Source organism: Talaromyces atroroseus (genome assembly GCF_001907595.1).
Source record: "Talaromyces atroroseus strain IBT 11181 chromosome Unknown scaffold_12, whole genome shotgun sequence".
Classification (NCBI taxonomy): Eukaryota; Fungi; Ascomycota; class Eurotiomycetes; order Eurotiales; family Trichocomaceae; genus Talaromyces; species Talaromyces atroroseus.
In genome coordinates, this window is record NW_017971444.1 from 214,249 (window position 1) to 240,066 (window position 25,818).

The following is a 25,818-nucleotide window of genomic DNA, read 5'->3' on the forward strand; positions in this document are numbered from 1 at the left end:
CCGCCCGTTATCCATGGATATTTTTCAACAAAAGTTACACACTCCTGCTAAGTCGACATCAGAGGCAAAAATGTCCGCTAGCCAACACTTGGTGATCGCTGGAGATTCACAGCTCCAACTATGTATCTACCCCCAGGAGAATGCTTCGAGCCGACCCCGCACACAAATGTATCCAACGGGTGCAAGGCTGCTTGCTCTCCTGCTCAATGGCTTGAAGGATCATGAAGGCCAACCACTTCAGGTGCATCGTCCTAGTCTGGAGCATCCAGAAGATCCAGCATTACACTCCATTATGGAATTCGAAGTAAGCGAAAAGGATGCAGATGCAGTACGGCTGAAACAGCAGATCCTGCTTGACACAGAGCCCCGATGGCACTCCCCCGTTTCCACACCACCGTCGGACGAAAAGGAGAGTCGCTGTATGTGGGTAGTGCAGGATGCTTTTGCTGGTAAGTCTTTCAACTCAAATGAAACTCAGCTTGCCATGGATCTCTTGGAGCAGAACCAACCAACTCTTTTCGTCTACCATGTGTCAACCCCGCTGTGCTCGGGAGCCATTTGGAAGAGGTTCAGTGAAGGCAAAGACCGAAATCAGGAAGCGATGATCGCGGTCATAGATGTGGCCAGTCTTCGCGGCGAAGGCCTGGAGCTCTCACGGGGCTTATCGTGGGAAAGGACCTGCGAAGAGTTCATTCATCAACTGGGCTCTATCGGCAACTTTGTCACGCTCGCCACCTGCCCGCATCTCATCGTTCTCTTTGGATGCGACGGGGCGATTTATCACCGCGGAAGGGAAGCTGCAAGACCGGTGTTGGTGTTTGACCCAAAGGGCAATGAGGGAGACTTTGTTCGACGACATCTTGGACCCGTTCCAGGTCTTAACGAAGCCTTCGTGGCAGGTTTCGCGGCGAGTTTGGCCAAAAATGGCCAGAGTAGTATGTTAGAGAGCATTAAGCGCGGCTTGGGTGCTATGCGACGGCTGGGTCGACAGGGCCTGGTGGCCTTCTCCAACGCACATGAGCTGATCGGGGAATTAACTCGGGATGACGAAAGCCGTGAGTTCATTCAGTTCAATGTGCCGTCGGATGATATAGCTCGGGGTTGTGATGATCAATGGTCAATCTTGGAACACGCCGTGGGTGATGTTTCTCAGTTGGCCCAGGAGACTGTGCGACAGGGAAATAATCATATCGCAATGAGGATCCCTCATGCTCAGTTTAGCAAGCTGGCTCTTTGCGATAGGCGCGAAATCGAGTCTTTCAGATCGCTTACACAGGGAGTCATGCATTATCTAGCCACACCGAGCATTCGCACACCATACGGAGTTGCAGTATGTGGCTCGGTTGGCGCAGGAAAAACCTTTGCTATGCAGCAAGTGATCTATTCGATAGTCCGAACAAAGCCTGTGCATTTCCTTTTCTGTGACTTTGCCGACATGACAGACACAGATTATCTCAACGTCTTACTCCAATCAGTTCGTGACTGCTCAATTCAGGGGGTCATTGCAGCGGTGCACTTTCATAACACTGAATTACTTTTCAACAGCTCATTGGCCAAATCATTGTATATCCTCTTGAGGCTCATACGAGAGGGCACTTTCATCGATAATGGAAGCTTACGGCCGGTTGGACAGTCTATTTTCTTTTTCGAAGACGATGCATGGGAAACTCTCTCGGATCTCCAGAATCCTAAGAAAGACGGTCTGAAGAGCTTCGTTGCTAGCTTAAGGACGAGCGTCACTTTGCTGGGACCAAACCAAATTGACAACAAGCGAGGCCCTGACACGTTATTCCCTCTACGGCGGGCGATCATATTGCGATCCCTCCTCGAGGGCCAGATACCCGGGATGACGAGTACTTCCCGAATTGACATTGATGATCGTCTCTTAAGTGGTCTTCTCCTCGTTCCAAAGTTCACCCGCGCAGTTCAGTCAATGAAGGCCATTCTTGATATGAGCCAAGTCAACCTAGAACATGGTTTCAAACCGGCGGACCTCCCACCAATTTCTCTGTTGAGTCTCCATATGGAACATGACGACTTCTTGCGATGCATGAAGGGTCCAATTTTGCCAGCACATATTCGCGAAGAAGCCGCTCAAAAGCTACATAGTGCGTATCTTGACGAACGAAGGCGGACTGCTAGTCCCGGCGAATTGAACCAGTTGAATCTACAAGAGTGGCACATGCTCGACGAGGAGTTTAAAGAGTCTGCCCGGGCGCATGTCGACTCCATACCCAGTAAATTACGCCTCGTTTCGTGTTTCCTGGCTGAAAGAACCGACTCTCGCATAGCCATTCAGGAGTTTACGCCGGCTCAGATCGAGCAGTTGTCCATAGTCGAACATGATCGTTGGAATAGCGAGCGACTCCAGAAGCAATGGACAATTGGCGAGCGAGATCCTAGCATTCGGCAAACACCGTTTCTAGTTCCCTGGTCCGATTTGGACGAGAAGTTTCGAGACATTGACCGAGCGCTGGTGGCAGGATATCCTTCTTTTCTGCCCTCATCATACGCGATTTACAGCATTGGGAGGTTGGGGGATGAATGAATCTCAGTGGTAAATTGCAATTGGTCTAGGTCATCGGAAGAGCGATGAATGATTCTACTGAAAAAATTTCTGCCTGATAATCCTGACTCAGTTCAACTCTCACACACAACTACCTCTTTTCTGCGCTGGTTCTGTCGCTCGCTCCGGCGAAACCACCAAATCCACGCTATAAATGTCAAAGTAGTCAGAGGTACAGTGAGAATGAAAAAAACCCAAAGATACCGTGAAACGATCTGGTCTGCTCGATCAGCCTGAAAATCAAACATGGTAGTACTGAATATAGACTGTAGAGGGTCAGCATCAGACCCGAATGTCACGAATAAAATATTGGATGCATACTGCTACAAAGGTGCCCGGCAAAAAGACAAGTGTCACAATGGCAATCGTTCGCATGGATGCGCTATCCCGTCGACCTTGTTCGGCAGTGACCTCCATATTTTTTGCTAGCTAGATCAAATATTGCATCAACAGTGGGACCTTAACTGGTTGGCAGTATAATTTCACGGACGAAAACTCGCGTACCCTAAAACTCGTTTGGTTGTCGAGCTAACACACATTTAACGAATTATTAAACCATTTCCATAGATCGTTGATATACAACAGAGCAATCTTGAAAGGAAATATATAGCTCTTACCACAGCTTGCTGGGCATTTACCCTCAATGCCACATTCTCAATGTCATGTTTGACTATCCTGAGAATAGACTCTAACTCCTGAACACCGTCTCGAAGTCTGGAAGAGTATTTCACCTCTGCCGTGCGCTCAATGTTATCAAAGCACCTATTCAAGCTTCTTGCAAGCTCCTGTGCAAATTTGCAACGTATCTGAAGCATGAACTGTCTCTTGCGTATCCTGTATAAGGAGTCTCGCAACGCAAGCTCCCGTGACCTTGGTACGTCAGTAGATGTTAGCCCTTCTTCCTGTTGAATGATGTCTCTCTCCAAGTGCCCAACGCCCGACGCTATTGTTCCAACCTGCCAGCGAGCAAGTGAATATGGTATGACCATAAAATCGTCACAGTCAGAGGGAAACGGCTCGTCAAGCAGAATGTCATCAATGATCCGACGAGGAAGGGATGGACCTGCAAAAAGAAGACAGAGCCAGTCGGGATCTTGATGACTGACAGCCATAGTTTTACTCATGCAAAGGCTGAAAAACTCCAAGTCATCCAGGGGGGTTTGAGTGACGATGCCTACTTGACATTAGCGCCTTCTCAGGGTTATCAACATGAATCGAGTATACACATTACCTAGTCTCTGTGACGACTCAATAGCCATCGACCCGCCTGTATGGTTCTGCATAAAGAAGCGAAAAGCTGAATCATTCCACCCATTGGCGGCTGCAGTCTTCAACAGATCCTGTTGCTGGTAAAGCTGGCTCATGTCTTCATACTGGATTAGTCTTTGCGGCAAAGGGCGATCGTATGAAATTAGCTTCAGAACCAGCCTGGCTACATTCTTAGGTTGGCATCCATACAATAGACGAAGACGGTTTTTATGGGCTAGTTTTCTCTTATCCCTCTAACTCGGTGTTAGCATCTAGAGCCCCAGGTATTGCTAAGTGAACATACCGAGGGAGTAGTCTTAATGAAGCTCGTCGCCCCTAGCTCATCCCATTCCCTCCAGGGAACTGGACGTGAGATTTTCCATTGCGCCCTCTGCAGACGGTATAAGTGAGATTATAATGAAAAAGAATGAGGTGCATGAGCCGGAGTGCACACCTGAATGATCGAGATGCTGGTTTCAAAGCTACTGAACCTTACAGGATTTTCCGGAGCTGGTGTTGCGTCTTTCTCAGTATCATGAAGACTAATTGGTTCCATTCTCAAAGAAACGTAAAATGTCTTCGTATTCTTGCCTTGGTGTTCATCCCGAGGTGACTCTGGTAAGACAAAGTTCTTGCGGGCATGCCGCCAAATGAACAAGCAAAGATCAAGCAGCACAGCCCGCAAGGCTGTGCTAAAGATTATGTATGTATGCATGGGGCTGTGTGCGCAGCCACCACGCTGGTTGCTTTTATGGCGGCGAACCAAGGTCGCAATCAGGCAGTTAGCACAATGCTTGTATCGAGGCAGGGGTTCGCAATTAATCGAGTGACGGCACTCAACAATGAGATGTCTGAAACAGAAGGTGTATTCTCAGCCTAAAATACAAGGCTCTCGCTGTACTTCTACAGCTCTATCGATCCCGTGTACGAAGTCTACATGAATTTTTCCAACCCCTCGCCGATAAGCAATTCCATGTTCATCCCGCTCAATCAGCATGATATTGTAGAAGCATACATGGAGATTATCCATAACCTTATATTTCGGGTGTATCAGGTGTATTCGGGTGAAATGCTCCTCTCCGACTGACTGCTGTCCATAAGAAAGAATGATAACCTCACAAGGAGTTCTAGGGTTCTGTTTGTATCTTTGGGCCCATGCCCGGTCTACCGAGGGCAGATAGCCGCAATTGTCGCCACTTCGGTCTAATATAGCAAAGCAAGGCACGGACTGATGCAAGTCGGTCAACCATTCCATAATGTGCTTTTCCTCGGGATCAAGTATGATTCTGAAGACAGATACCCAGCCAATGATCCGAGTTTGGTTTTCACGAAGTCGATGCCAGAGGCCGTATAAAACTCCCAAGGCAAATTGAGGATCTGGGGGGGTATTGACGTCTTCCATCTTGCCTCCGATGGGGAAGAGGATGTTTAATCGAGGATTATATCGATACCAAGCAGTCGTCGGAAGAACCGAACGGGCATCCCCGAGGTGAAGGATATCGAACTCATAGTCAATCTTTCCGATCCACCCCGGCCAGGACCAGCTTGGCCATATAAGACCGGTGCTCTCGCTTGATTCGATATTTCGGCGCTGCAAAGGTGCCGCAGGATACCACAGCAGTGCCCTATGAAAAAAGGCCGTTGGCATGCCACAAAAGAATAGTGTCGCGAACGCTTCCGACAGCGCCATCATGATCCCTTTGAAGGCCGGAAGGATATCACCTCCATGGGTCAACGAACGACGGGAATAATCGCGCACAAATCGCACATACTCCTCAAAACAGTTTTGCTTTGAAGCGTTGGAAAGAAGCGCGGGATTCAGATAATGCTCGAATCCACTTTTTCGTATCTTGGGCTTTGCCGGATGGAATTCGAATTGTGTATTTCCTTCGGCAGTTACGTCCTCAGATCGGGCATCTTTGCAACATCGAAAGTACATTTGGTCGTCGTGAAAGATCAGACATCTTCGGGGAAGTACCCCTTCCTGAAAGGTCCATCCTCGAGTAGCCCACCATGTGCGCTCGACGGCGACTGAGAAGTCTGGAAGAGCTGTAATCAGATGTAAATTGTCTATGATGGATGCTTCCTGTAAGATATTTCGCGGTCGGCTTACTCCTGGGATGGAATAATCTTCGCTTGGAGGGGCAGATGTAGCGACAATAATGTTCAAAACAGCTCGCCCGTAGACTTTGTCCATCCTTTCCACCAAGTATTCTTTGAGGGCAGGGTCATCTTGGGCCATGCAGAGTTGATCAATCCAGATATATTTCTCTCCCAGTGCCTGCGTAACAGTAATCGCATCCTGAAAGACATTCAAGAATCCCTTGACCTTTTCGCAGAGAGCTTGTGATTTCATCCAGTCCTTCACAAGGTTACGGTAAAGCTTCTCAGATGGCAGGCGAGGCCAGACGTAGCTGAGGACCAGATAGCGATAATGACTGGGAATTTCAACCAGACAGAGCTTCTCAACATCTAAAACAAGTAGCATCTCATTTTGGTTGATCTGCCTTTGCAACTTCTCGGTATGGTTGCAGTCATGATTATCTTCGCATTCCGCAAGCCATGAGCGAGCAAGGCTCATGTTAGCCATTGATCCCACCACTCGTCCGCGCATGTTCTGGGATTTTGTGAGTCGAGATTTTTGATCTGCTAAAAGCCGTAGTCGGGCTTCGCTACAGAGGAATGCAGGCGGTTGAAGGAGCCTTCCGACGATTTCTAAAACACGACTGTGTCGCGGCCCTACCGGAAATGTGGCCCAGTCGCTAGTAATGACAACAAATGAATTGGGATACTTTCGTTTCAGATCATGTTTGGAGAAACCCGTGTCCCTTTCGAAAGCTCTAGTGAGCAGGCGACAGAGATTGCAATCCGAGCAGCTCATCAGCTTAGCCGCAGAACCTAGATGGAACCTTCTTCCTCCACCTAACCCCAACAGCATACATATATCAATATCCTCACATGCTAAGCATATATCACCGTCGGGAGTAGGCTCATGAGAGGGATCAAGCCCTGGGGGGGGCGCTGGAAACGTCGACATCTGAACTCCATCAACGGTACATAGAAAGATATCTTCAAGGGGAGGTTCCGCATAGTTAGGCGCAAGCAAAAGGTTTGGTTTATCGTTGCGCATATAGTCATATTCGGGCTGAAAGGGTATTTCCCTGATTCTGCCACATCCAATGCTATCGAGGGAAGCAATGAAAGGCCGAGGCTTTGCAGCGCTGTCATGTCCCAGAATTTTAGGGACTGGTGTTGACATCTTTGAGGTCGAGAACATAAGCAAAGGCCCAAGAAACGTAAGCTTTAAGCTTCTATGATTATTCCGCGGTATACCTTTCGTCACTGAATCTGTATCAGTCAGCTTCTGTGTGCAGTACATGGGTGCCTAACTATGTATCTGAGATGGTGGCTGTGAATCTCCCCTGCAAGCTCAGCCACGGTGAACAGACGTTTTTCGCCCGGGCAAACAACCCCCGCGAGTGACATGATCTATATAAAGGCCATGTCCCATTCATACAATGATTCCTCTGGAATTATACCAAAAAAAAAAAAAAATAGAAATAATCCTATCATCTTGTTTGATTAGCCCTAGCATAAATTCCTCTAAAGGTCACTATGCCTGTGACTATTACCACGGCCGAACACGCCCCTCGCAAATGGAAAGCCCACAAAGTTTCCACAGCGGAGAAGCTTCTCAAAGAGTCAAGTCCTAAGGATTATCGACGCTGCCAAAATATCATCCAGAGTTCGTTTTCGCGAAGCCAGTTTCGCCAGTCACACATCTCGGCCTCTACGAACGGCTTCGTTTGGGCCGTCTTTCATGCCTACAGTTCTCACCACAATTTGACCATCCGCCCCGAGGATGTTTGGTTTTCGATTCTGACGCAACTCAGCTTCTTTGTGAATGCACATGCTGAAGAGCTCCGGCCCTTCTTTGTTGCACACGAAGGACAAAAGCAGCTTGAAGTCATTGAAAATGGGAGTATGGACTACGCAGACTTTGGCGCCCTGGCTGTGCGGATGACTAAACTCATTGAAAAAAATGTTGTGGATCCAGATCTTCGGGACTGGATTATGCCATCCTTTAGCACCACCACTGAGTCAGATACTGTGGTGGCAGCCATTTTGATGATGGGGTCCTTGCAAAAGTACTTCTCATATGCCATGACTTTAATCTGCGGTATACCTTCTGTTACCCTTTTGGGTGAAAGAGAAGATTGGTTGAGTATGGTCCAGAAATTGGAAAAGTTGAAACAGCTTGGGAATGAGCCTGCTCGGTTTGCCCAGCTCCTCCGGCCTATCCTGAACCATTTTGTACTTTGTTTTGACGGTCCTGAATCATCTGATGTTCTGAGTTTCTGGGGTAGGTGTGCCCACAAGTATAACATGGGTAGTGGTCCAGATTATCTGTGTGGCTGGATCTCAGTCTTTTGCTTCTGGGATGAAAATGGAAAAATGTTACGACGGGATCGTATTCACCCAGTCTCGTCGGCCGAGTTTGAAAGGCAAAATACTGAGCTCTGCTTGGACGACGCATTATCGCGCAGGGTTGACATAAGAGATGTCCCATCAGGATTTGCATCGGTACCAGTCACTGTCAATGATAATGGAGAAGTCTATGACACTATGATGTTAGCTGGTTTAGTCGGCATTCAAGCCAGTTCAAGCGGCGCGGTGCTTGACCAGGGTCGGGACCACCTTGATAGCGATAACTACGGGCATCAGCATTTGGATTCCCAGCCAGAGAGTGGCCCCGATGAGGAGACTGGACTTGATTCTATTCAACCATTATCGGGATGGTGGATGTATGAGAAGCAACACAGAGAGAATGGCGAGAGAACCTCTGAGGAGGCCTCTATAGATCCCATTTCTGGGTCTCAGCATGTCGAAGATTGGTTGTCAGAGAACACTTTCTTAAAGCTTTCAGCTAGACGAAGAAGGGAGCAAGAGGATTCTGCGGACTCAATGGTTGTTTCAGCGGTGTGATAAATATCAGTTGCAAGAGAATATCAAATTGATTAAGTCGACGCGAAAATGAACAGTAGGTTGTGAGGTTCAACATTGGAGGGCTCAAATCCCTCACCTTCCTTCGTTTCAGTACGATATCAGGCATCGGAGTAGCCATGCCAGAGCTAGAATGTTGGGCTCCTGGCTCTATGCAGTATATCATTTAGTTCTGGAGACCTCCTTAGAACCAAGATCAGAGATCAGACACAGAATGCAAGAAGTTCCAGAGAAAAAGAGAAAAAAAAAAAAAAGGAAAAAAACATACAACAGACGGGATTCGCTGGTGGTCACCCACCCAACTACTAACCGGCCGGCGTGTGGCTTAAGTACGGCTGAGCGGACGGGAAGCCCTGTTTTCCACACCCTATGGTCGTATGTGGTAGGTTGTAGGAGAAAAGGATTTATATTTAGCATAGATATTGAACATGTACAATGCTCCGGGGCTGCACTGTGTGATGATGTGGAAGACCATGAAGATGGCTGTGCCTTCCTAATTAGGAAATAAGTTGAAAGTCGACCTGCCGCCTGCCTGGGCTAAGATGCTAGGAGGTTAAGACTCACTGGAGACGTAATATTATCTCTAGAGAGTTGCTTATATCTTTTGACAAATTTCGTGTCTGACTGGTGTGGTATTATATAATTCCAAGGTTTAGGTTAGGTACTTGGATTTCCGAAGCTTACCAGGAGTTCATATTCCCACTTCACGTTCCATTTACACACAAGCACCTTGGATAATGGCGGCTTTTCAGTCCTGAATGGAATTACCTGAGGATTGATCAAAGCATCGAGAAATTAGCGTCACGCTCCGCCGGCTCAAATAGTAGCATTGCGTCCGTCTGGTTGCTGCACGCTATCGTCAAAAAAGACCTCCGATGGTCCATACGGCCTTCGGCTTGGAGGTTCCCTATCATCACTAAGGTTTCTTCAAATTCCCCCGCCACTCAGAAGGCAGGATGCCAAGTGCATCAACGTGCTCACGTGCTATTTTGCCAAGGTTGCAGTAGGAAGACATACTTGAAGTGGACTTTGCGATAAGGTCCGATATCGAGTAGGCAAGTGACCAGATAAGAATACGCTGCGAACCAGAGGCTTCTGCCCTCGTCACGTCGCTCGTTGGCTATAAGTGAAGGTTGACAAGTTAGAAAGGGCCTCGCGCTAGTTAAGAGCCGCCAGCAACCCAACCAACGAACGCACGCTGGAGCCCCCATCTAAATATCCTCTATTTCCATATCGATCGTCGCCTGCTGTATTCTTGATGAGTTGCAGGCAATGTTTGCTAGGTGCGATATTTGGAAATTTCGTGAGACACTTGACGCCCTACGTCCGGTCCCGGTTGGACCCAATCAACTTGATATGCGCGACTTGTGGAAAGTGATGCTCGAAGCTACTCAAGGAGATGACGTAACTTTTGCTGAAGAGTTTTTTAATCATGACTTCACCTTGACTGTGCCTCATGTCTCGAGAGTGATAGACCTGAAGGCAAAACGCGTGCTGCAAGTCTTCTTTAAAAACGGCTGGGATATCAATCAGCCAACAGGTGAACCTTGCTCCTCCAGTGTTTAACGCGAGCCTTTCAACTTGCACCTAATATAAACTGATTTTCTTTCTAGTCAAGCGGTTGAAGATAAAGATATGGTGTCTTGACTCCTTGACCATGAAGCAGATCCAAATCAACAATGTGTGATTGATCTGACACCACTTTCTTACGCCGTCGAAAGAGGCTCCATCTCTACTATCAATCTCATGTTCAGTCGTGGTGGTGATATAAAGGAGGGCCAGTTCCTTCGTCACGCTGTTGAGCGGCAATTTAAACTACCGAGGTCTTGAAACTCCTCACTGAAAAAGACGCATCCATCAACGCAACAATCTACCAGGATGAATATAATTTTTAGAGATTATACTTTTTCATTGAGAGCTTGTAACTGTCCTCCACAAGGCAGCAGAACTCGGAAAAGTAGATGTAGCCCGATAGTAAAGGAGTAGACCCGAGAATCAAAGACGCAAATAATCGAACCGCATTGGAGTGGGCAGAAAACTCGCACCAGAATGAAGTCGTCGAAGTGTTGAGAGAGGTGGAGTAGTTTGTCCCTTCTATATTAAACATATGTTGTCAGAGGGTCGGATCGAGTTTTGGTCATGGACATTTATTTTCTTAGTCGGCTATCAGGCTCAGTACCAGGACCAGAACGATGAGTGACTCCAATTCGAGAGAGTCAAGAGAATGTCTGACCGTAAATAAAATGCCACACCCTGTCAGCTATATTACATTGGTAGGCGCACACTTCTATCCGCGCCAGGAGCGAGTCTGACGCAACACAGTATTGGCGCCAAGGTTGCTATTCTGTTTTCTCGTTCTGATAGTCAAGATTGATTGGTTAGGGGCTCGTAATGCTTCTTGATGAGGGAAATTTGAAAGAAGAACAGAAGCTCTGTCATCAGGCGTTATTTGTAACACTGTTATCAAATATGAAGGAGGACATGCCTAATGGTGTTGTTGTTGCGGTTAGAGGAATAGAAGTCTGCATTTATTGGCGAAGACGATCCACCATACTTCGCCTCACCAGACTTTGAAAGCACCATAGCTGTAATATCTTTTATGTCATCTTTAGAGTTTATATAGACTCTTCGAAGGACCACTATGCTCTGAGGAACGCTTCAAGTAAGCAAAGTGGAAATTTCTTTTAACGGTATGAACAGAAGAGGAAAAAGTATCTCAGATGCTGCGATCTTAAAGCCTCAGCAGAAAACTCACAATTACTTTGTAGAAAACACTGTTTATCTTTGTACAAATTAAATAGATAATTCACTGAATGAGAACATCGATGGGGAGATTTCAAAGTACCAATTCTCCCTCCCAACTGTCTCAACCTAGTCAATCATATATAGAATCACTCGGTTTTTGGTGGGCTCGTAAACGACCATGTGCAACATCGCACGCAGAAACTAAAGCAAACAAAAAAAGAGAGTACCAAGAATATAAGGAAAACTCAACTAGATAACCCTATTTCGACAAAGCAAGGAGTAGCATATAGAACACGATCGCGGTGGTGGTGATTGAATGTCAAATCATATCCGAATACCCGGTAAATTTATATAAATTTGCAATTATCGAGCAAATAAGTGATATAAGAGGCTTACGTTCTCACCCAAAATCTATCCGCCGATACAGTTTATGGTGCAGAATCTGTCATCCTAGGAAGATCGTGTCAAGCCATACCTAGCAAATCTGAGTTCAGAGCTCACCGGGAAAATATTCAGGTTTTGACAAGGGTATATTTTATATAATATGTTGCTATATCTTGAATTTATGAAGCTCAAGGGGCTGCTTAGAATGGCGTGGAAAAAGTAACAGCGAATTCAATTACATAGTGATCGAGGGGGTTGGCAGTCACTTTTCAATTATGTTTTTTTTTTTTTTCGCGGAGTACAGGTTCAAATTCAGTGTTTTGCACATCAATCTGATAGGTCTAATTTGGATTCCAGAATACTGAATCGGTGCATGTTATGCCTCGTGGTTAGCGTGGCGCCCCGCAAACTTTTATTTAAGCTTAAAAGCATGCGGGTTCAATTTCAGATAAATCTTGTTGATGATCGTTCCAATGCAATACTAAAATAGAAAACGACTAGAGCACGATGCATCATTCGGGTATCACAAGGTAGCGATGCTGTTTGGAGAACAATTATATATACCTGCGCTGCGAAATACTCAACGCGTCTTTATTGTCTTTCGGTTACTTCAAATAAAATGGTTATAGGTAAATTTACTCTGGGGCACATCTGTTGCCCTATAATACTCTACCAGGTGCATTCTCGTGGTTTAGCGTCAAATAATAACACATACGCTATAACGAGTTTGGCTAGCGAGAGATCTCGCTTGGGGCAAAAAACACTTGTCATATGAGAGAAGGTGACCGTGTGATTATCAAAAAGTCGGCTACTACATATATAGGGAAATCTTCGACAGTTAGCTAGCGGATGTTATAGGAACTCCTGGTAGTGGTGGATATGGCGCGAAAGCCTGCTAAAAACCATTATTCTATATGAATATCTACCTAGGTAATTCCATGAGTTTGCAATACAGTTACTGTTGAACAAAACAGAAATCTAATGAATTGCATTGAGGTTTCTTCGTCCCCCAGTTCAGAGGGCCTTGTGCATCATGAGGCTTTCGGCCAGCGCCGCAACAACGAAATGGAAACCCTGTTCAGGCCTTGTGACTTCGCATACTTGAGTGGCGTTCTTTCAAGCTCGTCTACTGTCTTAGTGCTAGCGCCCATCTCTAACAATGTTTGCGTAGCCCAGACGCCAAACGGGCCTGGGATGATGGCAGCCCGATGCAGTAATGTTGTTTCTCTCTCCCCACGATATGCCTTGAAATCATCAGGTGTCATATCTTGTAGAAGCTTTCGGAACATATTCTGTAAGAGACGCAGTATTTCCGCGTTTCCTTCCTCTTCGGGTTCGGCCTCGACATTGTGAGAAGAAGAGGAAGTCGTCTCGAACCTCAATGTCGGATGGGTGTCTTGCAAAATGTCCTCATCTTTCAGGAAAAGCTTTCCGGGTTCCAGTATATAGATACTATAATACTCGGCAGTTTCCAAGAATTTCATGCAAGGAAAGCAGTAGTCAAGGAACCACTCGTCGAAGTTCCGCACTTTGACGTTGGCGTTATTGTCAATTAGTAGGGATATTATATCGTGCTGTAGCTTAGTTGTGCCAAGTCTTTGGTGAGCATCGTCGAGTAATGGTGGCCTCAGACAGCTCCTGTAGATGGGCAGCATGTCTTTACCCTCCATGTCTTGATCAATTCCGTTGACATCAGCCCCATGCAGCAACAAGGTGTTGATAATAGCAAGGACTCGCTCCCGTCCGCTTGGACTGCCAGGCCAATTAGACGGATCGCAAATGGAGGCGAGAGCAGTCCAACCCCCTAATGTGCAAACCTCATTTATGTATATCCTGTAGGAATTTTCCGTGTTATGTCTGCGAGCGGCCTCGAGGATAGCATTCACAGACACTAGAGATCCGCTTTTTGCTGCCAAGATCAAGGGGGTTGTTCTTCCAAGGAGATTGAAGTTCCTTTGGTCTACCAGTGGTTTGACCATCTCAACAGGGTTGCTGTCAAGCAAGAGTTTAACAACCTCAGCATAGCGACTATCAACTCCTGATTGTGACCTTGTAAATAAATAGTCGATTGGGCGGTACTCGTCCTTATTCATGGCACTCATGTCAACGCCGGCCTCGAGGAGCACCTTCACACATGGAACATGGGCAAGAAAAATCGCCCAATGCAATAACGTGTTCTTGTCAACGTCAACCTCCTGTGAAAGAGCCTGGGTGACAGCATCTTCTGAGGCATTAAGCATAACAAATCTCAGAAGCTCGACATCTCCCTTTTTGATGGTCATAAGCAGTGGATAGCCAGATTCGAAAGAAGTGATGTCTCCTCCATAGTCTAATAGCGTCTTGATAACATATAGGTTGCCACGCTGTATTGCCCATTTGAATCCACTGCTTCCCATATTTTTCACATTGTGTTTGTAAAGATAAGGAGTTATTATTCGGCCGAGACGCCATGATGCTCTTGATAAAGAGAGTAGATTTCGGTTCACATGTCTTGCTTCACCGTCCGAGCCAATGTACTCGACAACAAGCAACACGACCTCAACGGGTAGAGAGTCAAGGTTTGGTATTGGCCTGGGGCCGTAAAACGCCATTCTGTAGGTTAATGCCGGGGTAGACATGCTGGGACTTTTGGCTGTGTTGGCCAGAGAAAATTATGTCTGTGAAGGCTGAGGAATTTCTGATACTTATAGCATAGTCAGACTTTCAAGTTGCCAGGAACGTTCCGCCTAATACTGAGTAAGGGTTCAAAAATTTCCTTTGTAATTGGTTCTTTGCCTTTAAATTTCACCAATACTATATTTTCGGATACTGAAATCTGTCATTGTTTGGATAATTTCTGTACGAAAGCCGTGGCAGGGTTTGTACCGAGATATGAAACTTGAATCTCTCCTTGTCTGAAGTTCTGGGTATTCGAATGGATCGACGATTACTTCGTGTCACTTATCTCTTCCGTTCTTTGAAAGGGGTTTCTTTTTGTTTATTCTAGCTTTTGCTGTACGACGCTTCCATCCTTCGTCGTCCGAAGGTCGTGGCTGTTTAGGTGTTTCTAGTCTTGTATATAGCGCAGGTCCAGATTTAATGAACAGTAAAAAGCTAATTTGCATCTATTTGTAGGTTGGGTGCTTGTCGGGGCTTCAATTCCTTATGCCTAGTTAACTTCGGAACATCCGGGGTAGTTGCTTTTGATCAATCCTGGTCGAGTTTCCAGAATCGAATCATGCTTTCTCAGTTTCAATATTTTACCACAATATATTTACTACCAGACTGTCGTTTAGGACCTCTAAGATGCAAGGTTTTGAGTAAATAGAAGTCAAAAGCAGAGGAATTCTCCAATTGATGTTCAAATTGTAGGTAAACAACTTACAACCCTAACAAGCCAAAGGTCTTTGCTTGGTATGTAACCAAAATTTGCCCGAGACTGTACCACTCGATATGCCTGAACTTTGTGTTGATTTATAAAATTTACCGGTATTAAGCTGCGGTGCTCTGCTAGAGGTTGCTCCTCAGTCATGCCGCAATATGTGTAGAGAAGGCAGAACAATGGACATTGCTTATCTAGATAAATGTGAATCATTTCTGCATCTGCCAGTCTACAAAGAACTATTTCTGAGGGTGGCTTGCTAACCAATAGACAGAGGAAGCTATATCAAAAGGCTTTCTGTGTGATATGTCTCCCCTTATGAAGCCCCCCAGTATTTCTCTACATAGATTATAGTTCCTATAGTACAGGAACCGCGTTAAAAGCTTCCCGTGTGATATGTCTCCTGCTATGGAGCCTTTTATGTTCCTGCCCATGAGGTGTAGTTTCTGTAGTACAGGAAGCCATGTCAAAGACTTCCTGCGTGACATCTCCCGCTATAGAGCTCCTTGTATTCCTACGCGTGGGGTATGGTTCCTACAGCATAGGAAGCCGTGTTTAAGGCTTCCCCTGTGATCTGTCACCTGCAGCTCGCTCCCATGTGAGCCGCACCCTGGTGGAGCCTGGGGATCATCAGTCTGGGGTGCATGAAGCCCGTGCTCGGGCTTCTTCCAGCAGTGGGTCCTGCCTGTTGGTGGGGAACGCGGTGGGACCGTGACATGCAGCCATTCCTCAGTTTTTGTAAAAAGTCTAGACTAGTTCCATCATGCAAAGTGACTGCATCCTGTGATAAGAATACTTGCAAAGTACAGATTATCCAATCGTATTTATCTAGTAGAGCCATCTCGATTGTAGTCAGTCACTTTCACAAGGCCTAGAACCACGCAAACCCGCCCAACTTCCTAATACCTGATCCACGAGCAAGGTAAGGAAACCAATAATAAAAAAAAAGCAAAAAAAAAAAAAAAAAGACAAAGAAGACATACGAAAGACGGGATTCGCTGGTGGTCACCCACCCAACTACTAACCGGCCGGCGTGTGGCTTAAGTACGGCTGAGCGGACGGGAAGCCCTGTTTTCCACACCCTATGTTCGTATGTACCAGAATCAAGATGTGAGCGGTTTATAACCCGAGTTTGTAAATCCGTTGTTAGCTACAACTGCAGAAGTCGACCAAGTTTATCCATCCTTCCCCCTTGATCACATAGATCGCCGGTCTGATATCGCTGTGGCAGAGTTGCTTGCAATGGGAGATTTACATGAAATATATATATATATATATTAGCAAAAAGCAAAGTCAGAAGATAAGTCCTGGGTGGTCTGCAAGCATGATGAAGTAGGGACAATTAGCAAACGCATTGAGAATCTGCAATATTCAATGATTTATGAAAAGACATACATTAGGCTTATATCACAGTAAAGGGGTAGTAGCAAGGGGCAACAAAACGAGAATAAAAAACAAACAAAAAAATATTTGTCAATATGAACAGAAGTTGAAGAAATAATACAGTAGAGATGTTCAGATACTAGGCTGTGTCTTCGCGAAGAGGGAGAAACGTTCTAGAATTGCTGGACATAATGTGGCCATGACGAGACGCTAGAGACGCGAGAAAAGGGAAAAAGAAGAAAGAAACCTCATTGCATTGAGAATGAAAAAGGTAAATTCATAACAAGCAGGAAAAAAAGTGTGGATCAATGGGGAAAAAGCATCATTCAACATGTAGGAAACAATCCATAACACCATCTAACTGCGAATTCTCACAGGCAACAAAAAAGTATAAGGCAAAAATAAGCTATATGTATATATGGGTTTCTACTTAGAAACCAAACGGGTTCGAAGGACCTGGGAGCAGTTAGTTAGCTAATGATCCCGACGTAAACAATGATCAACTTGGCATTGACTCACTGGCTTGTGCAAGATTTGCACGCATCCCAGTAGGCTGCGGTGCGAGTTTCTTGGCATCAGGCTTGACTCCAAACCGAACGGGAGGGGCAGGGCCAGTTTTCTGGGGTTGCAAAGGTGCAGCAGTTGGCATTTGAGGAATAGGGGGAATGGGAGGAACAGGAGGGGGGGAACTGATACTGGTGCCAAACCCATTGACACCAGTCCTTTGTGGTTGTAAGGCAGGTGGCAGCATCGAATTTACGCCCGTTGCCATAGGCTGCTGTGGTGGAGTGGAGAATCCGCCGAATCCAGTTTGCTGGGGTATACCCCCGAACTGCTGCTGCTGTTGGAAACCAAATTGAGATTGCGGTTGCTGTGGGAATCCAGTAGGCTGGGGCATGATACCGTTCTGGAATTGCTGTTGGGGGAATGCCGTTAGTTGAGGCTGTAATGGTTGCGCGTACTGCGGCTGCTGGAACCGTTGCTGATTGAGTCCCGCTAAGCTCTGGCCAGTAGGGGCCAGTTGTGGTACATTGCGAGGGACGCCAGTCAGCTGAGGCTGCAAAGGAGGAGCAGCAAACGGACTCTGTTGGAAGTCCTGCGGAGCCGACAGCGGCCGCTGCGGTGGCGGTGGTGATAGTAGGGAATTTTGGTTTATATTTTGCGGAGGCATAGGTCGTTGACGGGGTTGCAAAGAAAAGCCTAGATTATGTGGTTGGTTTGGAACAGCGGTTTGTTGTGGCTGCAGAGGCCCCAGCTGTGAAAAGAAGCCTGGATTAGCCCCGGTCACTTGAGGCTGTTGCAGCGCGGGAGCCGCCGGCGCCGCAGGCGCCGCAGTTTGTTGGGGCAAAACAGGTGCAGGTGCCGGTGCGGAAACGGCCGGTGATGGTGTCGGCTGAGGAGGCTGCGATGGTGTTGGTTGCAAAGGTGCTTGAAGGAGTGACAAATCAGCCATTGCACCAGTGATTGCAGCTGGCTTCGGCGGCTCTGAAGTTACGGAGGCCGTTGCTGTTGGAGCAGCCGCAGTAGGAGCAGGGGCAGCGGCAGGAACGGGTGCAGAGGAAGCTGGTTGTTCCTTTGGTCGTTTGACATCCCATGCATCATCGTCAAAACCGCGCTGGATAGGTGTCTCAGCTGGAGGGGTAGACACACGTGCTGCTGCTGGCTCTGCCTTCTCTGCCTTTTCCTTAACTTCAAACGCTTTCGGGTCGACGACATCAGCGGCTTGCACAGCCGGAGTTGGACGGCCTTTGCGGGTATTATTCCGGAGAGCACCGCCAGGTCCAGAAAACAAACCACCCTCCTCACCATTACCAATAACTTCTTCACCGCCGAAGCTTACATTTCGTCCCCGGGTCTTGGAAGCGGTTCGGTTGAACATTGTATCCAAATAACGCATGACACGAAGTATGTCGCCCTCCTTCAAGCCCAGTGTGCGAAGAGTCTCAGGAGTAATATCGGGTAAGATAGCTTCGTCCATCGAATCCTTTGCAAAGTTCTGCGAATAGCGCTCACATTGATGAGGTCCGACGCCAGCCTTGAGAAAGAAGTCGAACCAGTCATATTCTTTAACATGACCGCCATTTTTGTCCTCCACCTTTTCTTTCTCCTTCTTCTCTTGTTCTTCCCTCTTTTGCTGCAGACTGCGACGTCGAATATCTGATAGAGGCTTGTCTTCGTCCAATGACTGGCCCGTGACTTTTTCAACATATTCTAGATCTTCAACAGACATTTTTGCGGTTGGCACTGCGATTTTAATCCCATTCATCTTGTGGAGATGTATTTTCCCGTCATGGAGACCAAGGAATTGAGCTTCAACCGAGAAAGACCCGGATCTGTCCGTCCAAGTTCTTGTTTTCGACGAATCAGGTTCTGGATTTAATTAGCTCTGTCTTCTTATTCATGGGTTTGGGATGTGACAATGTCTTACTTTGTTTCGAGCTCTTGTCAGACTTCTCACGTTTATGGCGCTGCAGAACACTGTTACCACCATTCACTGCAAGAAGACTGCTTCGTCTCTCAGGAAGTCTCACTCTTGGACCTACCTCAGATCGTGGACCATCTATAGAATCCACATGTGATTTCCTTACCGATTCTTTTGCTAGACGCTCCTCTTCGAGTCTATTTTGGTTGACTGTCTTGCTGCTCGCAGCAGCGGAAGATAATTCCACGAGGCCAGTGATTTCAACGTAGCTGCTAGGGACCACACCTTCACGGCCATTCTTTATTCGTCTCACCATCCACCATTCATCCGATTTGCTATCATCCAAAATTATCACCTCGTCGCCGGAAGCCACTGTCACCTCGTCATTACCCTGAGCCATAAAGTCATAAAGCACTTGTCCCTTTTTCTGAATTCCACTGCCGCCTTGTCCTGCTTCAAGGACCTCTCGCAAGCCTTCAGCTCTGTAAGCACCTGCAATTTCGCCTAAGGCCGCAACTAGCTCGTGGGCAGTATCCTTGGAACCGGCATGGAAGTCAGCACTTTTGCTCGGCCGGACAAGCTCTATGAAGACATGTTTGCCTTCGATTGAATAGTGAGTGAGTTTATCCGCCGTCCACTCTTGTTGCGAATCGTCGTCAGATCCGTCGGCTGATATGAAAATTGTTCCCTTTGGTACATTGATGCCTAACGTCGTCGGCATCTTCTTTCGCTTGCCCATGACCGAAATCATTTCGTTTACATTATATAGACGATAGCCGGACGGCGAGTGTGGGGATGGTGCCGAATAGCCAACACGGCTATAAGGTGGCGATTCCTGAACCCGTGCATCTTCCTCTTGCGTCAGGGTGAGTTGCGGGTGTTGTGGACGAGGAGGCTGTGGTGGTGCAACTTCCTCCTCATCATCGAACCGTAATGTTTTTCGCGCAGACGATGTCCCCGAAGGTGGCCGCGTGGGGAGAGCGGGTGGCGGGCCTTCTTCCTCCTCTTCCGGAGCTGCGAACGCCTGTGGTGCTGCAGGTACCGCACGAGAAGTGTCATGAGAAGACATGGATCCATGTTGTCGATGAAGGATACCGGCTATTGCAGCAGCCGGACTAGAATCTGGGATTGTCGGACTCGATTCGGCTGATGGGTACTCCTCGGGCTCGGTTTGTAGAGGTCGCTGAGGAAGGGTTGGGAGAGGTGACGGTTCGGGCTCCGGAATCGCATACGCATGAGCTGATGTTTCGTATGTAGTCTCTGGCTCGGGCTGCTCATCATGCACAGCTTGCGTTTGCGCCGTAGTAGGGCCCGATAATAGCTCGATATAATTTGCTGGAGCAAATCCGAAATCTGTTCCTGCGCCCACTAACGTCCAGTCTGGGTCGGAAGTGTCATATACTAGTAATTCGGCGTCTTCAGAGAAGGATATTTCCTCATCTGTCTGTCGTGTATAGTCATAGAGAGCTTTGGCCTTATGGGTAGGTTCAGCCTAGAAGCAAGAACGTAAGTCAGCATGACTAGGCTACAGAAGACACCACGCAGTTGAACAAGTATCCGCTGGTTTCCGGGCGTATGATTTGTGCAATTAATATGAGGCTGAAAAAGAGGGGCAATGATTGAAGCTATATCGAAGAACGTGGTCGTGGAGTCGAGATGTTTGTAGAGAGTGCTTCAACGGATGGACAAAACACAACCCCCTTACCTCTTGAACGTAGTTATTCGGGACCAGTCCCACTGGCTCCTCCTCCTCGGGATCAGCCTTCTTTTTAGCCTTCCACCAGTCATCGTCGTTGTTCTTGTCTAAAATATAGAGGAGATCGCCCTCGTGAATTTCGATCTCACCCTCGGCCTGGGGCTGGTAGTCGTAGACCGCGGTGTACACGCCGACGAAGCCCATTGTGACGAGATGCCCTCGGCAACGCGCTCCCAATTATTGTCCACTGCGATGGAGGGACACGGCAGTGAATCTGGGTGGTCAGTGGCAAGCAAGCGCTCGCCGGTCGGTAACAGATGGCCGCTGCTAGTATTGTCGATGGCTGACGAGATGCCAGCTTGCGGAGAGAGAGGATGATGATGTCGCCTGAGGGGAGTCGTTGCCAAGCGGACTACAGCTCGGGAGCCTTGGCGTCTGACGCCAGACTAGGCTAGACTAGCCCACTTTGCCGCCTTCCTTCTGCCTTCTTTCTGCCTGACATAACTATATAACTAATCATCCCTTGTTGACTAACGTTGATTAACTACATAGTCATCGTCACGACTTACTAGTGAGCACGATGTTGAAAAGAAGGGGAAAAAAAACTGTTATCGAGAAATCACATCATGCATGATACACTTACAGAAGTTGAAACTATATGAGAACGCCCGGAATTCGATGATATTGGGTCAGGTGAAACAAGTGCTTTGGTCCAGGAAGACATCCACTTGTGACGCAGTGGACGTGGTGCTGCGAAGTTGTCTTTCTCTATGTTTTTAGAGTGTCAAGGAAGACGCAAAGCCCGTCTAGACAGGGGTACTCGGTTAGAAACTCACAAGTTATAGCTACTCAGGTTACATATGGAGATTTCAACACTTTTATGCGGTAAGAATAAAAGGCCATGAGCGCTCTCGATAAGCGCACAATGTCCTCGATAGCTTGTCTTTTCTCGAGCTTAAGAAAGCCCGTGGTATAGTCATTGGGCTCCTCGATGTTGACGACCAACAAGTGCAAGCAACCTTGGACTCAGTTACTGAGGCCCGGAGGCTGATAATCTGATTGAGATACTCACCTCACGAAGTTCCAGCGACGTTTATGAATACACTTTCAATGATGTCGACAGTATACATAACACTCTAGATGCATGGCTAGGAAGGTAAGGACCCAGAGTACCTATGTGTAGTCGACATTCTGAGAGCCTGCCTCAAGAACATGACCAGATATTGTACGCTACAAGATTCTAGACTGCCTACCAGCAGCTGCCAACAGTATATGGGTATTTATTTCTCTAGCTACGTATCTAGAGAACGTCCTACATGCCGTTCACGGTTCGACCCGAAACGGCAACTTTGTCCCCATTGGAGCTGGCGTCGGGAAACGCAGAATCGCCAGATTGGGTAATTAGAGCTTTTCTTCATTGTACGTTGTGCTTTGCGGCAAGTAGCACGAGCTAAGCTGGAGAAATGAAGGAAAAATGACTATTTTGTTGGATCCTTGATCCAGGTCTTTATTTTATCTGCGTGTATTCGTTCAATAGGTTAAAGAGAATATTCTATAATATCTGGAACGCCGCACACGAATCAGGATTGCCAAATCAATCCTTAGATGCAAGGTACCCGCATTTTTCTCGGGAAATTGTGGGGATTGCGCTGACGATTTTGAATAGGATAAAAAGTAAATGATACATTTGCATAGTCGATCGTGTCGGGTGAGAAGATACAGCTTCGGAGTCTCTCATTGACAATGCTCCCAAATATAGGGCAGGCCGTAAATGTGGTGTTCTGCCTGCATTAGAGACCTTGCTCAATCCATTACAAAATCAGGACGGTCAATATCTTCTACCGCATAGCTTGTAAGGGAAGGCAATATTTGACTATATTTGATTCAAACTAAGATTTACTTGTCAGATGTCCAGATTTGTTGCTATTACTTCATAATAACATTGCTAAGTGCCACTTATCAGTGTATATTTGTTTTAGCGTGTATATAGTTCAAAGTCCTTGATCTGCTCATGTCTTATAACCGGTGGCTCGAAGGTAGATATAACGGTGCGAAGTTCATCGAGGAATAGCGTATTTCATCCACAGCGGTTCAGTCAACAGTTTCTCCAAACAACTTGCCTCTACGCTGACCAAAATCTCCATCCCACCTTCTGGAGGTGGTGGCATGACAACCTGCAAGCCGTTGATGATGCCAACCGAGGGAGATCGCACCGCTTGGATCCTACCCCCCAAAGCCGGGCCCCAGTCCAGAGTGTACAGATCAAATGTGGCCCACGAAGACTGGACACAATTATAACCAGGGACATCCAAAAACGCGGTCGGAATGAGTCTGTCTACGTCCTCTAATCGGTCTATCAATGTCACCAGATCATCCGTGAACTGCCCATCAGCCCGTATAACCGCCTTTCGGATCGAGACAGCCAAATCGGCGACATTGTCGGAACTCAGTATCTCCCGGATGGGGCACGAGACAGCTATATACTCCAAGAAGCAGCCCAACGTTTCTGGGTGAAGAGGTGGGTCGGCCCGTTGTCTTCCATCGATGGCTATATTAAAGACTGACACTGGGTCGCCGTCAAGTGATTCAAGTGGTGATTGCATTGCCATTACGGTTCGCCACAGAAGTGCAGAAACTGCATCGTTCGTCGATATCCACTTAACATCAGAGGCATGTTTTGCATTCCCCGGGGCCGCGTCATTTTTCAAGGCCGCTAATCTCTCCGGCGAGAAATAGAATACTTGGCCGCGATTCTCTCGTGACAGCATCTTGAGCGGAGCCCCCTGAGGAGTGAAGGGGAGAATTACGTACTCGGGGTGATTTTCAGGGAGTCCGTGATTTCTCCCGGAGGGTTTCATCACTCGCTCCCGGTCTGCAAAGACGGCATCATCCAGCACGTATGGTTCCGGAATGTCCAGATTTTGGGCGCGACGACATCCTTCCGCCCAGATTTTCGACCAGACATGGAAAGACTTTCCGTCTCCAAACATATGCAGGATGCACCATGTAAGAATCAATCCGCCACGAATGAAGTTCGCCTGTAAGAGGGAAACGGGCAACCTCTCCCCGGGAGTAGGCCACACGGAACGACGACAAAGAAGTTCATCATCGAAGGCCGAGACAGGGAAGTTTATGGACTTGAGTTGGCTATACGATTGTTGGAAGGCGTCGGTGTCTCGGAGGTCCTTGACCAGAATATCCTGTATTGCACCGTCTGGCAGACTTTGCAATTTGAGGACACCGGCCTGCTTCCACTTCAAGTCAGGCACCGCCTCACAATTCAAAGCCGCGATATGTTCCTTGGCCTCGTTGTATCCCGCCGTGAGAATACGGACTACTTCATCAAGATTGTAGTCTTCCGCCAGCTCGAAAGGAAATACATAGCGAAGATACCCCTTGGGCCCAATACGCTCTATAGCCGTCAGAGGAGGTAGATTGCTTGATCGCTGTGTGTTTGCCATGATGTGGATTCTTCCTTTCTGAGAGAGTATCAACAGAGAAAGAGAGATGGAAAAAGATTATAAAATAACCGGGACGGAAGAGCAAAAATCGGCTCTATAGCATTGTTAATTAGTTATGTATAGATTTGTGATCAAAAACACAGTTAGGTCAAGTAATTACTTGCCTCCGTTTCCTCCCTACCGTTTTCAAAGATTGAGCGGTTTAAATAACGTTTTTCATAGGCGGAGATGATGCAGTTCTTGGACACCGTTGTAGGCTGTAAACATTTATTACTGAGTACACTGTAGTTGCTGCTATTCAAGACCACGAATCCATGTTCCAATTTATTTGAAAGTGAGTGAGGACCCCCCTTAGTATACTTTAGCACATAAACTGGGCTTTAATATTGAATTTAGCCTGTAGTTAGCGACATCATCCCTGTCACTGCGTCGCATGACATACAGCTCAACCACCATCGCTCTGTTACCAACTAGCAATCTTGACCCCAACTCTCCAGGCCCTAGTTGACAAGGCTACCTGGATAAACCGGTACGTTATTACCTGCACCTGCAAAACTCTTTATGAAGTTCACGCTGCCAACGACACAGCTACTCGTGCCGTTAGACCGCAAAACGGTCCGAAGAGTGCTAGTCTCGTCTTAGCGGAATGCACCCCTGTCGTGTGGCTCACGACCAGGAAGTTCTGGTTATAGCCTATCATATTTAACAAGGGTCAGACTGCTTGAGCCGTCCTGACCGTCATTTTCCTTACTAGCCCTCATTCGGGCAAAGGGATCGTCTCGTTGTTCTCTCTCCCATATGAAGGACCGACCTATTTTAGTTTTGGACGTCACTTAGCTCATCCTGGAACATTCTATAAAGGCTGATCCATAGTATTCCAGTCGAGCGATACATGTACGTGTATATATGTGCATGGATACTCCAAGAGCGTTGAGGGTGACGTTTTACGACTGCATAGAAGCGACAAACTTGGCGATTTCCAAAATCCTTGTTGCATCCGGATGGCAATCAATCCAGTCATTGAAGCGTTTTCGGACCACCGCCTGCAGACATTGAATTGAGTCAAAATATTATCGCAGAAGACAATGTTTCCGTGGCAACCTTGCTGGGCATAGCAACCGTGGCCGTGCTGTTGCGATTTGTGGCGCGGATAGTTCAAGGAAATGCGGTTTTAGTGGATGATTGGACAATCGTGCTGGCCTTGGTACAATTTCATCCGTAGATATCACGGCATTGTTTTCTGACTGGTCTGGCTCAGATATTCGTGGTTGGAACCACCTCGTTAAACGTCCTCGGTAAGGAAATACTGGGGTATCTGCAGAACAGAATGACTGACGGATCCGACAGGTGGAAGTTATGGTGCTGGAAGACATGTGTGGGTAGTGACCGATCTGATAATAATATTCAAGGTACAGTGATTCATCCTTTCCGGGCCTCCTCGGCTCATATGGTTGGTGATTTTAGGTATTATATGCCTATACCTACCTCTATGCAGCGGCATGCTGTCTCACCAAAGTCTCGATCCTCTTCTTCTACCGCCGAATTTTC

The 25,818-nt window shown here is 47.1% G+C and overlaps 6 protein-coding genes across 6 annotated transcripts, besides 2 other annotated features; 2 read left to right on the plus strand and 4 right to left on the minus strand.

Annotated features, from left to right (window-relative positions):
* Nucleotides 1-70: 70 nt before the first annotated feature.
* UA08_07776 (hypothetical protein) lies at nucleotides 71-2,548 on the plus strand (the record flags this gene model as incomplete). Its single annotated transcript, XM_020263001.1, has 1 exon — nucleotides 71-2,548. One exon carries the CDS (start codon nucleotides 71-73, stop codon nucleotides 2,546-2,548), a length of 2,478 nt encoding a protein of 825 aa, XP_020116916.1.
* Nucleotides 2,549-2,995: 447 nt separating this feature from the next.
* Nucleotides 2,996-7,073, minus strand: UA08_07777 (hypothetical protein; the record flags this gene model as incomplete). Its single annotated transcript, XM_020263002.1, has 6 exons — nucleotides 2,996-3,094; nucleotides 3,184-3,740; nucleotides 3,798-3,921; nucleotides 4,119-4,205; nucleotides 4,269-4,506; nucleotides 4,903-7,073. The coding sequence occupies 6 exons, from the start codon at nucleotides 7,071-7,073 to the stop codon at nucleotides 2,996-2,998; spliced, it is 3,276 nt and encodes a 1,091-aa protein (XP_020116923.1).
* Nucleotides 7,074-7,429: 356 nt separating this feature from the next.
* Nucleotides 7,430-8,800, plus strand: UA08_07778 (hypothetical protein; the record flags this gene model as incomplete). Its single annotated transcript, XM_020263004.1, has 1 exon — nucleotides 7,430-8,800. One exon carries the CDS (start codon nucleotides 7,430-7,432, stop codon nucleotides 8,798-8,800), a length of 1,371 nt encoding a protein of 456 aa, XP_020116924.1.
* Nucleotides 8,801-9,065: 265 nt separating this feature from the next.
* Nucleotides 9,066-9,227: a repeat region (Identified by RepeatMasker using a combination of RepBase library and repeat library created with RepeatScout).
* A 3,751-nt stretch (nucleotides 9,228-12,978) lies between these two features.
* On the minus strand, nucleotides 12,979-14,565 carry UA08_07779 (hypothetical protein; the record flags this gene model as incomplete). The annotated part of the gene is made up of 1 exon (XM_020263005.1): nucleotides 12,979-14,565. One exon carries the CDS (start codon nucleotides 14,563-14,565, stop codon nucleotides 12,979-12,981), a length of 1,587 nt encoding a protein of 528 aa, XP_020117095.1.
* A 1,701-nt stretch (nucleotides 14,566-16,266) lies between these two features.
* Nucleotides 16,267-16,432: a repeat region (Identified by RepeatMasker using a combination of RepBase library and repeat library created with RepeatScout).
* Nucleotides 16,433-17,121: 689 nt separating this feature from the next.
* UA08_07780 (hypothetical protein) lies at nucleotides 17,122-21,013 on the minus strand (the record flags this gene model as incomplete). Its single annotated transcript, XM_020263006.1, has 4 exons — nucleotides 17,122-17,147; nucleotides 17,211-19,061; nucleotides 19,120-20,605; nucleotides 20,819-21,013. 4 exons carry the CDS (start codon nucleotides 21,011-21,013, stop codon nucleotides 17,122-17,124), a joined length of 3,558 nt encoding a protein of 1,185 aa, XP_020117094.1.
* A 1,853-nt stretch (nucleotides 21,014-22,866) lies between these two features.
* UA08_07781 (hypothetical protein) lies at nucleotides 22,867-24,270 on the minus strand (the record flags this gene model as incomplete). The annotated part of the gene is made up of 1 exon (XM_020263007.1): nucleotides 22,867-24,270. The coding sequence occupies one exon, from the start codon at nucleotides 24,268-24,270 to the stop codon at nucleotides 22,867-22,869; it is 1,404 nt and encodes a 467-aa protein (XP_020117097.1).
* Nucleotides 24,271-25,818: the final 1,548 nt, after the last annotated feature.